We start from the raw sequence: 12,396 nt of genomic DNA, 5'->3' as shown, positions 1-12,396 counted from the left end.
AGATTTATTGTTCTAACGAAAGTTTAAATGCTAGGGAAGTTGTTTGGGATGTTGGCATTTGGGTCACGGAGAGTTCCGTGGCAGACCACAAGCGTTCACCCCTTAGTTTCTATATAGACTACCCACGTACGAGGGTAAAATGTATGTACTGGCGGTAAAGGCAAGGCGCAAGCCTCTTCAGCTGAGATTCGTCCAACGCGGTGAGAATCATTTCGCCAAATTGCTACTCCAGTATAGATACGCCGTAGCCTGTTTAATAAATCCGGATAAGTTAGGCTCGGCCGTGGGTAGGTTCGACCAGTGTGATAGTGCAGTGTAGGTTTTCCAGGAGGTAACCGCTGGCAGAGACCTCCAGGCATGACGACCGATAGATATGTTTAATGCCGACTGACCGAAGACTGTTATAGCGACTTACTTGCATATCTTCTTGATTACTTGCTTGCTTGCTTGCTCTCTAGAAACAGACCGTGACGAGCAAAGGTCTCGTCTCGCTACAAGACGACCAAGTACCATGTGATTCTGTTGCACACTTTTGATGAACTGTGTAGTGCGTTCGATAATTTTCTAGCGACAATTTCTTACGGTTCCTGCAATATTTCTCAAGATAGTAATCGTCGTGAATGCAAAGTAGTAAACGGCAGGTTACTTTGTGTCCTGCAATCCCAGATCGTTAAAGAACGATCCCGAAAAAAGACGGCAAGCAAGATTCTACTTGATTAGTTCGTTATGTTCTTGTGATTACATTTAATTATTTGTTGAATTTTCGCCCGAAGTAGGTTCGGTCGTGAGATATAACGGCAAGTGTCTGTTGACAAAAATTGCGAATCTTCGTTACACGGCTAGAATTACTTCACGGATTGTGAACTGACTGAGGGAGAACGTAATTAGTAGTTCTCATTCGTTCATCGACGCTCAGTGAGACTAAGTGTTGATAATATGTTTGTTTGAGGGGCCGGCAGTGACGGATTTAGCGTTCACACAAGAATTATATGACACAACATGTACGAGTGGATAAAGTGCCAAAAATATTCGAGGTAAGATGATCACGAAACTAAAGTAGCGTAATTTAGCCTCAGCACAGTGAAACCTTCAAATTTGAAGGATACGCTTTAGTATAGACTTAAACCCAAAATTTTGAGCTATGTTGGACGTTGAATAAGTAATGCGACACATTTTGTTTGAAAGCAGGTTGGTTTTATTCAGTATTTCAATAGACCATGTTACTCCCCTAAGCTTTCGGGTGCAAAACTGTATTTTCCGACATAATCTCCGTTCAGGAGGCCTGTATCGCACCATGGCACCACTCAACGATCACGGCACCATTCTACGTCTTGCTGCATCGATAACCTCCCCAACATCCACGTACTGCCCCTGCAGAGAGCACTCTTCTTTGGGGCAGACAGATGGAAGTCGGGGTGTGCGAGATCCGGGCTATAGGATGCATAAGGGCGAACAGTCCAACGAAGTTTTGTGAGCTCTTCTCGGATGTGCAGACTTGCGCGAGGCCTTACGTTGCCATGGAAAAGAAGAGAAGAAGTTCATTTTGCGTTTATGTTTCCTGAGGGTAGGTCGGTACAGTCTGGAGTTGATCCTTGCACTATGAGGCAGGACTTCGAACGGTTTAACCCCTTCATAGTCCCACAAGACTCGTCATGACTTTCCGGTTCAGGGTGCGACTTTGAACTTCATCGTTGGACGAGAAGTGACGTTACACACTCCATGGACTGCCATTTTGTTTCCGGTTCGAAGTGATGAAGTGATGTTTCATCGCCTGTGGCGTTTTTCGACAAGAAATTGTCCACTATCATCCTCGTAACGCGCAAAGCAACTCCGCACGGATGGTCCTTCGTTGCTCTTTGTGATCTTCTGTTAGGCTGCGAGGAAGGCACCGGGCACACACCTTTGAACACCCCAACTTGTGGACGAGTGTGTCGGCACTACCAACATAGAGGACCCCAGGTGCTTGACTGTGACCGGTCGATTTCCTCGAATGAGAGCGTCCACTCGTACCAACATATAATGAGTGACGGCTGTGTCCTGCCGGTCGCCACGCGGAGCTCCAACAGGTTTGCGCGAATGTCTTGCGAAGATTACAGACGCCTTGCCCAACAGCTCACCGTGCTTTTGTTCACCGCAACGTCTCCGCAGAGATTCCGCAAGCGCCTATGAATATCTGCGATGCCCTGGTTTTCTGCCAAAAGAAAATCGGTGACAGCTCTCTACTTGGAGCGTATCTCCGTTACAGATGGCTATGGTTATGTATAGCACGGCCACTGTTGAAACTTAACGAAACTATAGGGGCTTAAGCGAGTACATTCCACGATGTTCCACAACAAATGCCGAATTTTTTCAACCGAAGCTATGCTATCAATAAATAAAATGCGCCCTGTTAAACAGTGGTCCACTGTGATTTCTGCACTACAAGCGTGACAACATCGACGGCAGTTTCGCCGTAGACTTAACTAATTTGTTAATGGACATTTCCCATATGTTTGTTACCCTCCAATCCCAGTCTCTCCTAGTCATACCCACACATGACCGTCTGAATCAACAGATTTAGAACATTCTTTACGGCCACGAAAATCGCAGAATTTAATAGGACCGAAGAAGATTCGGTTTTAAGTTCTAGAAAAATATCTTTGTATCCAGAATGAAATTTTCACTATGCAGCGGAGTGTGCGCTGATGTGAAACTTCCTGGCAGATTAAAACTATGTCCCGGACCCAGACTCGAATTCGAGACTTTCGCCAATGGCGGGCAAGTGTTCTACCAACTGAGCCACGCAAGGACGACTTAGGCACAAATAAAACGAACGAAATGAGATTTTTTTAAAAAAAAGATGGTAGAACACTTGCCCGATAAAGGCAGTGGTCCCGAGTTCGAGTCTCGGTCTGGCACAGAGTTCTAATCTGCCAGGAAGTTTAATATCCTTGCACTATTGTTTGTTCAGTTTGCGCTTCCAACTGTTAGTATAGTTCCACATGTCTCTCTCACGGGAAATCCACAACTATTATTCACTCTCAATGACAAAATCCGCTACAGCTGCAAAAATTATCTATTTCTGAAAAGAAAAGCACTACTCGGATTTGGGATATATATCCCTTTTTCAGGTGCATATTTAAATGTGAGTCGACAAAGGATAGATAACTAAAAATATGTTAAAATAGTGAATCCCTGGGACATGACACGCAAGAGAATATCCTCTTCAATCCAAAATCTTCCAGAAAGCTTCACGCTGAGGTGGACGATGATCCAAGGTCATGGGCGCGCAACACATGGATCCGTTTGATGGCGGTTTTTCGAACATCGGGCAGTGCTTTCCTTGTTAGAAATAATCCATTTTTATAACTGTAGCGGATTTTATCATTGACTGTTAATACAGGGCTATTAAAAAAGAACGAGCAGATTTCAAACACTTCTTCCACACTAAAAAAGATAGAAACACAATTCCAACGTTCCTGGAAAGAGAAAATTTCAAATGTTTATGTATTCAATGTAAGCACCGTGAATTACACGACAAATCAAAACGGTAGCTCATTTCCTGCCACATCGAAGGAGCTGGTCTCTCGCTATCGAATGTACAGCTTCAACAATGCGATGTCGCTAACTTTTAAGTGTGTCAGGTATAGAGGGAAGGGGGGAGGGGGGAAGTACAAACGCAGTCTTTTACAAAAGCCCACAGATAAAAGTCACAGAGTATGAGGTCTGGAGGGGAGTCCACCGGTGATAAAGTTCATCTTCTCCTCCTCGTCTTCCAATCCAACGTCCTGGAATGGTGTCATTCAGGGATCATGGGAAGTGCTTAGAGAAATTCTGTAGTTTGGAAGCAGTAAATATTTAAAATATGTGCCCTCTTTTTGAATAGGTCTTTATGTTACTTCTATATCCTGGAATTTTGTGGCATCACTACTATATTGCTTTTAATATTTATAGTTACGTCCAATTTTTAGTAAGAAACCAAATATGTAGTCGTGAATTGTGTTACGATAAAATATTTTATTGACAATTACTTTGTATTACATAGTTGGTGGTCACAGCACTGCTTTCTCAGAATGTGTTGCCACATAGATATTTCATAGATACAGCTCGATACATTTATGTTGTTGTTGCACACTCACAGAGTACACTTAACTGCTATGTGTAAACAAGGATGAACAAAATTTTCGTGTGGCAACGAGTGTGGTTTTTACCGTTATCACCAAAACTGGAACGCTTTTTGTGAAGTGCGGTTGCGCACTCGGTTCCGACGCTCTCGCCGACGAGGGTGGCGGCGCGGGATGAGAAAGCGGAGAGGCGAAGCCCATCCGGGAATGTAGAGACAGCCGTGGGAGCTGAGCGGGGGCGGGGGGAGGCGGGCGGCGGGGGCGGCGGCGCGGCGCGGGGGCGGCGCCTACTCGCCCGTCATCACCTCCATGAACTCTGCAACATAGCGAAAGTTAACACACCACTGGCGTTAGCTCTGCATCTCAACAGTAAAGCACTGAGATAAAACTCTGCAACAAAGGTGCAACGGGAGGTAAGTACAGCGGTGACATAAACTCTGCAACACAGATACACACGTCGGTACTGTAATTATCTTGTGTGTGCCTGTGTTGCAGAGTGATCGAAGAGTACAGTCCTACATAAACTCTGCGACACAGCTACGCAGCAAAGTAAGTACGGTCTGACACAAATTTCCGCAATACAAGGGCACAGTAACGTAAGTACAGCACCGATATACACTCTGCAACACGGACAAATGGCACAGAGAGCACAACCCTACATGAACTATGCAACATGGTCACATTTCAAGGTAAGTACAGAGCCTGCATGCCCTCTGCAACGCAAGGTAGGTGCAGCACCTACGTAAACTTTGCAACACACGCACCTGGCAGGTTCTGTACAACACGTACATGAAAACTCTGCATCATACACTCATGGCACCAGGTACACACACCCTACTATACAGACACACGATAAGATGATTTCAGCACCTACATAAACTCTGCAACACAGTCACATGTCAAAGTAAGTATAACAGCTACATTACCTCTGAAACACAGACACACAGCTAGGTAAGTACAGCACCTACATACGTTCTGCACCACAGACACATGCAAAGTGAGTACAGTGACTGTGTAGACATCTGTAACACAGATAAGTGGCACAGACAGGTCAACACGTGTTCTTTACAGCGGAGCAAGTGGCAAACAGCAACACAGTGTGTAGGGGCAGTGTCGAACACTGTTGCATGTTACTACCAGTAAGGAAACGTACTTTTATTTCTCACTCGAGTATTATAAATAAGACATATGATAACATGGGCTCAGTTCCTGACGCGAATTCTTAATTATTATTCTGATGGAAATGAAAACTGTTACACCATGAGCTCCTAGACCAAATGATGCCAAACTGATACTCCAGTATTACCATGCCTGTGGGATATACTGATTAAAACGTCATCCTTATCTACTTTGCAGGAATTAGCATGGGTTTCGAAAAAGACGATCTTGTGAAACCCAGCTCGCGATATTCGTCCACGAGACTCAGAGGGCCATAGACACGGGTTCCCAGGTAGAGGCCGTGTTTCTTCCGCAAGGCATTTGATACAGTTCCCCACAGTCGTTTAATTAACAAAGTAAGAGCATACGGACTATCAGACCAATGGTATGATTGGATTGAAGACTTCCTAGATAACAGAATGCAGCATGTCATTCTCAATGGAGAGAAGTCTTCGGAAGTAAGAGTGATTTCAGGAGTGCCGCAGGGGAGTGTCGTAGGGCCGTTGCTATTCACAATATATATAATTGACCTTGTGGATAACATCGGAAGTTCACTGAGGCTTTATGCGGATGATGATGTTGTAGTATATCGAGAGCCTGTAACAATGGAAAATTGTACTGAAATGCAGGAGGATCTGCAGCGAATTGACGCATGGTGCAGGGAATGGCAATTGAATCTCAATGTAGCCAAGTGTGATGTACTGCGAATACATAGAAAGAAAGATCCTTTATCATTTAGCTATAATTTAGCAGGTCAGCAACTGGAAGCATTTAATTCCATAAATTATCTGGGAATAGGCATTAGGAGTAATTTAAAATGTAATGGCCATATAAAACTTATCGTCGGTAAAGCAGATGCCAGACTGAGATTCTTTGAAAGAATCCTAAGGAAATGCAGTGCGAAAACGAAGGAAGTAGGTTACAGTATACTTGTTCGCCCAGTGCTTGAATACTACTCAGTAGCTCCGTACGGGCTTTTGTTGAAGTTTCGAGAACATACCTTGACCGAGGAGTCAAGCAGTATATTGCCCCGTCCTACGTATATCTCGCGAAGAGACCACGAGGATAAAATCAGAGAGATTAGGGCCCACACAGAGGCATACCGACAATCTTTCTTTCCACGAATAATTCGAGACTGGAATAGAAGGGAGAACCGATAGAGGTACTCAAGGTACCCCCGTTCACACACCGTCAGGTGGCTTGCGGAGTATAGATGTAGATCCAGATCCTTATGTATGCCCACTTCGAAAATTTTCACTTCAGAAAAGTAAGCCATTTCTTTACAAGAAGAATTATGTGAGTTCGTGATGGCTATTACGTGTATCTAACGTTGCTGGAACGTTACAAACAAGTGAAGATAACACACACAACCAGAAGACGTGCGCGAGGATGTATCGACATCTTTCATACCTTTGGAAAGGTCAAACCATTGGCATAAGGGGCATAGGAGTATCATACTGACAGATGACACAGATCGTTGACTGTGGTGCAACGATATCGACTCAGGACAGCGTTTGGCAGTCAGAGTAGGGACGGTATTTCCAGGAAGACAACGCCGCCAGAAGATCGTAGGATTGTCGACTGCTTATACGAATAAACGGATGATAACAGCTGAACTGTATTCGCAGCACATTACACCACGTACCCTCTGGAAGAAATTAATGGATGCTGGGTTCAGATCCCGAATTGCCGAGTGTCTTCTTTATTGATGCCCATACCACATGCAAATGGGGTAGAAACAGTGCCAACCTGGACTTTGAGTGACATTCCGTGGTGTTCAGGGAAGAGCCTCGATTCTGTTTGTGGCAGTCAGATCGACGCGAGCGTATAGGTAGGTGGCCTGGCGGAGGGTCACAGGAAGCATAGATGTTCGAAACCCATACCTCTTGAACTCTTGGAATCATATGTGTAGGGAGCTGCTTGATATGACAGAAGGTCTGATTTGATAACTACAGAAGGAAGGCTGAATACTCAGCAGTACGTAGTAAGAATGGCAAATCCTCCTGTAATATCGATCATTACCAGGGTAGACAATGTCATATTTTCACCGGGATAATGCAAGACCCTACTGTGCACTTCACACCACAAATCCTAGAGTATATGGACTTTTGACTGGCCTACCAGGCGTCCTGATTTATCAACCGTGAGGCATGTGTGGGATTTAATGGGAACTTAATAACATGCTTACTTTGACACTCAATAAATCAATTCTCACCAAGAAACCATTTTGGATTTGAAGCAGCAGGATGATATTGACACTTCAGTACATTTTTAACTGGAGCAGGAATCTACATGAACTGATAATGCATGTGATTCAGGAGCGAGAAGAAATTCCTCAAAATTAAATCCAGAAGCTGTTACCTGTCATGTCACAACGAATGCAAAAATGTACACCATTTCTGCTCAGTGGATCATATTGAAAAACCATTAAAATAACTGAATAAAAATTCTCGACAAAATATCAACAGTAAGGCACTCTCGAAAGATCAGACTGAAACTACACATAAGACATAACATGCTACATGAAGACGAACTATATAAACATATATAAATTTTTAAGGAGTTTTAATTGCAGTATCCATTAAAGTCAGTCGATTTCTTCATAGCGTGCAGAGAAGAATATGGTGTGCATCTAGGCAAACAGGCGTTATTGAACCAGTAATTAACCAGCATATCATTATTTCTGTCAGGAATGTGGCAGTATATTGCAACATTTTTTTTTCAGAAAACTAGTAACTAACAAAAAATACTAGATACTCCGTGCAGATCATTGCAAGAACTCACACCATCGATGTGCCTGTGGAAGCATTACAAAGTATTGTTGATGTCTGGATTGTTCCCTTGACCTTAGCAACTCCCAATACCGCCATAGACATATTCGTCGACCACAGTATGATTGCATCTGGGATTGAAGCCGCTTCGGTCGGCTTACCGTGAGTTTTTATCGTGATATTTCACGTGAAACGCTGAAACACTTGGTAGCATCTGCACAACTGTCTTGAAATCTCCCACAGTGCAATGCCCTTTCCTCAGACACAAGTCTACTTGTTTACTGTAACGCTACCGCATGTTTCCGCCTGCGACCATGCGGAGCTAAGTGCCATAATATCGTGGTCGGGTAATATAATTAGCGCAAAATGAACCAAAGCATCTAACCACTCGAAAGACTGACGATGCAGGAAAAAACATCAGACTCGTACTCATTATCCACCCACGACTGCAAAGCATAGCCTGTCTCCCTGTGCTTTATTGATAACAAGAAGGTTATACACTAACGTGGTCAAAAGTACACCACTGACCATTAAAACTGCTACACCACGAAGATGACGTGCTACAGACGCGAAATTGAACCGACAGGAAGAACATGAAGTGATATGCAAATAATTAGCTTTTCAAAGCATTCACACAAGGTTGGCGCCGGTGGCGACACCTACAACGTGCCGACACGAGGAAAGTTTCCAACCGATTTCTCATACACAAACAGCACTTGACCGGCGTTGCCTGGTGAAACGTTATTGTGTTGCCTCGTGTAAGGAGGAGAAATGCGTACCATCCCGTTTCCGACTTTGATAAAGGTCGGATTGTAGCCCATCGCGATTTCGGTTTATCGTATCGCGACATTGCTGCTCGTGTTGGTTGAGATCCAGTGACTGTTAGCAGAATATGAAGTCGGTGGGTTCAGGAGCGTAATACGGAACGCCGTGCTGGATCCCAACGGCCTCGAATTACTAGCATTCGAGCTGACAGGCATCTTATCCGCATGGCTGTAACGGATCATGCAGCCACGTCTCGATCCCTGAGTCAATAGATGGGGACGTTTGCAAGACAACAACCATCTGTACGAACAGTTCGACGACGTTTGCAGCAGAATGGACTATCAGCTCGGAGACCGTGGCTGCGATTACAGATAGAAGCGCCTGCGATGATGTACTCAACGACGAACCTGCGTGCACGAATGGCAAAACGTCATTTTTTCGGATGAATCCAGGTTCTGTTTACAGCATCATGATGTTCGCATCCATGTCTGGCGACATCGCGGTGAACTCACATTGGAAGCGTGTATCCGTCATCGCCATACTGGCGTATCACCCGGCGTGATGGTATGGGGTGCCATTGGTTACACGTCTCGGTCACCTGTTGTTCGCATTGACGGCACATTGAACAGTCGACGTTACATTTCAGTTGTGTTACGACCCGTGGCTCCCTTTATTCGATCCCTGCGAAACCCTACATTTCAGCAGGATAATGCACGACCGCATGTTGCAGGTCCTGTACCGGCCTTTCTGAATACAAAAAATGTTCGACTGCTGCCCTGGCCAGCACATTCTCGAAATCTCTCACAAATTGAAAACGTCTGGTCAATGGTGGCGGAGCAACTGGCTCGTCACCATACGCCAGTCACTACTCTTGATGAACTGTGGTAACGTGTTGAAGCTGCATGGGCAGCTGTACCTGTACACGCCATCCAAGCTCTGTTTGACTCAATGCCCAGGCGTATCAAGGCCGTTATTGGTTGTTCTGGGTACTGATTTCTCAGGATGTATGCACCCAAATTGAGTGAAAATGTAATCACATGTCAGTTCTAGTATAATATATTTGTCCAATGAATACCCGTTTATCAACTGCATTTCTTCTTGGTGTAGCAATTTTAATGGCCAGTAGTGTTTATGGACGTCTCTACACAATGCGGAATTGACCACTACATGTCACGAGAAGTGGTCCCGTTAGTACAAAAGGAGGCACAGAGTATTGTGTTTCAGTAGAGAAGAAATAACAGAGGAGAAGGTCAATCAGCAGAGCTCAGCCACTTAGAACTTGTACTATTCATTGAATGTAAGCTGAATGAGGAATTCATCATGGACATTTCAACCCTTCGAAAGCGGCCCATGTCGGCTGTGACTGTGAAGTGGAAAAGCGCATGAATCAGCGAAAGAAATTACTCATGAGTTCCAAAGTGCTACCAGTAAAGTAGCTATCACAGTGGCCGTATGTAGGGAGTTAAATCGAATTGTGTACAACGTTTCTCACGAGTCACATACTTCCGCAGAGAATGGAAAGCGACGCTTGAAGTGGAGTAAAGAGAGACTCCACTGGAGTGTGGATGACCGGTAACGAGCGATTTGATGAATCACGCTGTACCTTCTGTCAATCTATGGAAGAGTACGAATTTTAAGAATGGCTGGAGAACGTCACCTGCCATCGTGTGTTGCGCCAACAGTGAAGTGTAGGGGAGGTGGTATTACGGTGTGGGGGCGGTTTTCGTGGTTCGGGTGAGGTCCGCTTATTCCGCTTAGTGAAACGCTAAATGTGCCAGGATATCAACATATTATACGGCATTTTACACTGAGTACAATAGAGGAACAGTTCAGAGACGATGGCCAGCAAGACAATACATCCTGTGGTAAAGCGCCATCTGTGAAGCAGCGGTTTCTTGGCCTCAATTCGACTGCGCTGTCCGGAGTCCCTACTTGAGCCCAGTGGAACACCTTTGGAATCAGAACGTTGACTTCCCTCCATACCCCAGCATCCAAAGTCACTGTCACCTTTGGATTCGGCTCTTAATTTCCACTAACAGGTGTCCTGATACTTTTGATTAGAACGTGTATAACTTTATACAGCGTGAAGAAATGTTACTGGGAGTAGTTGAAGTTCGTAACGTAAGACTACGGAAGCATGTGCTGTACTCATCCAACAATCCCACCTCTATTACAGTCACTTGTATCCTCATGATTTTAAGTGCCTGCTGGTGCAATGAGGTGCTAATATTCCTTCGAAACGATGCCAGTAACTGTTGTGAGGCGTCACAGGTGATTTGAGACCAGTCGGCTTACACTAAAGAAAGAAACGCTCTCAGATCACAGGGTTCTTGAGCACATTTTATTCAACTAGCAAATGTATCACTCGATACTGTTAAACTATACGTCAGACAATAATGAGGGAGAAGCGTGCACGCGCCTGCACGGTGATCGATGTTTCTACAGCTAAGTACGTGTCCCACACCTGCGCTTAGCCCTGGACGTCTTGCATTGTATGCAAATATAACACAACGACGCAGACATCACACTTCAGTACCTGTGGCAGTTCTCTGGGGTAGCGATCATTTAGTTTAAACGGACGGTCTTAAAAGATCCATAAGGTCACGGTTACACTGTTTAAAAACATGGAGGCACTTCATAGTAATTTCTCCCTGGACAAGTCAAAAGCGTTTCGAGTCGGGATCACTTCACCTACTCTTAGCTTTTGCATATACTTTTCATGTCATTTCCTACATTCTGTTGTTTTATGTAACTGCAAAATTCTCAGAGCATGGGACACAGAATAACTTCAGTCCGAACTGCAAGGGGAAAATTTACTGTCACGCGTCATGCTGCCAGGCAGGAAGTGGCACTGAGAAATCTGGTCCCCAACATATCACTAGTATTGTCGCTAGTTGTATTTATGTATGCTACAAAAGGAGCTGAACAGATACCAGGAGAAGATTGCGAAAAATTTGGGGTCAGCACGAGCACTCCAGCAGGTTAGTGGAAGACTGGATACATAGGAGAAAAATGGCTCTGAGGATTATGGGACTTACCTTCTGAGGTCATCAGTCCCCTAGAACGTAGGACTACGTAAACCTAACTAACCTAAGGACATCACACACATCCATGCCCAAGGCGGGATTCGAACCTGTGACCGTAATGGTCGCGCGGTTCCAGACTGAAGCGCCTAGAACCGCTCGGTCACACCTGCCTGCGATAGGTAGGAGAGCTAGAGCATAACGTGTACCTAGTGACGGAGACATCGATGTATCTCCTGTTCAGTAAATCGGGTGTAAGATTTCCATGATGATGTTATAGCATACAAAATATCAATACTTTCGATGTACTGGCTTACTGCTATATCAAAATGACTGAATCCTCCTTCTTTTTTTTAAAAAAAAGTAGTTAAGTTCGAAACAGGAAATAGTTATTATTTAAATTTGGTCTCTGACAGGTGCGCCAAGAAATTTGTTTAAAGTTCATAAGGAAACCGTATTTAATTACATTAACCTAATAATTTGCAGAACACTCAGAACGAAAAAAAGAAAGGAAACTCTACTTAAATTCTACAAAACGAAGTCAGTATCAACCGAGGCATATGGTAGTGAGTCATG

The 12,396-nt window shown here is 44.4% G+C and overlaps 1 protein-coding gene across 1 annotated transcript in view; it reads right to left on the bottom strand.

Annotated features, from left to right (window-relative positions):
* Positions 1-3,976: 3,976 nt before the first annotated feature.
* LOC126355892 (troponin C, isoallergen Bla g 6.0101) overlaps positions 3,977-12,396 on the bottom strand; it is a 52,633-nt gene continuing 44,213 nt past the window's right edge. Inside the window, exon 6 of the mRNA XM_050006397.1 lies at positions 3,977-4,419. Coding sequence (XP_049862354.1) covers positions 4,391-4,419 — 29 coding nt within the window. The 3' untranslated portion in view covers positions 3,977-4,390. The remainder of the gene's footprint in view (positions 4,420-12,396) is intronic.

This window comes from Schistocerca gregaria, chromosome 3, assembly GCF_023897955.1.
Source record: "Schistocerca gregaria isolate iqSchGreg1 chromosome 3, iqSchGreg1.2, whole genome shotgun sequence".
In the NCBI taxonomy this organism is placed as follows: domain Eukaryota; kingdom Metazoa; phylum Arthropoda; class Insecta; order Orthoptera; family Acrididae; genus Schistocerca; species Schistocerca gregaria.
This window is presented reverse-complemented; position numbering and strand designations above follow the sequence as displayed.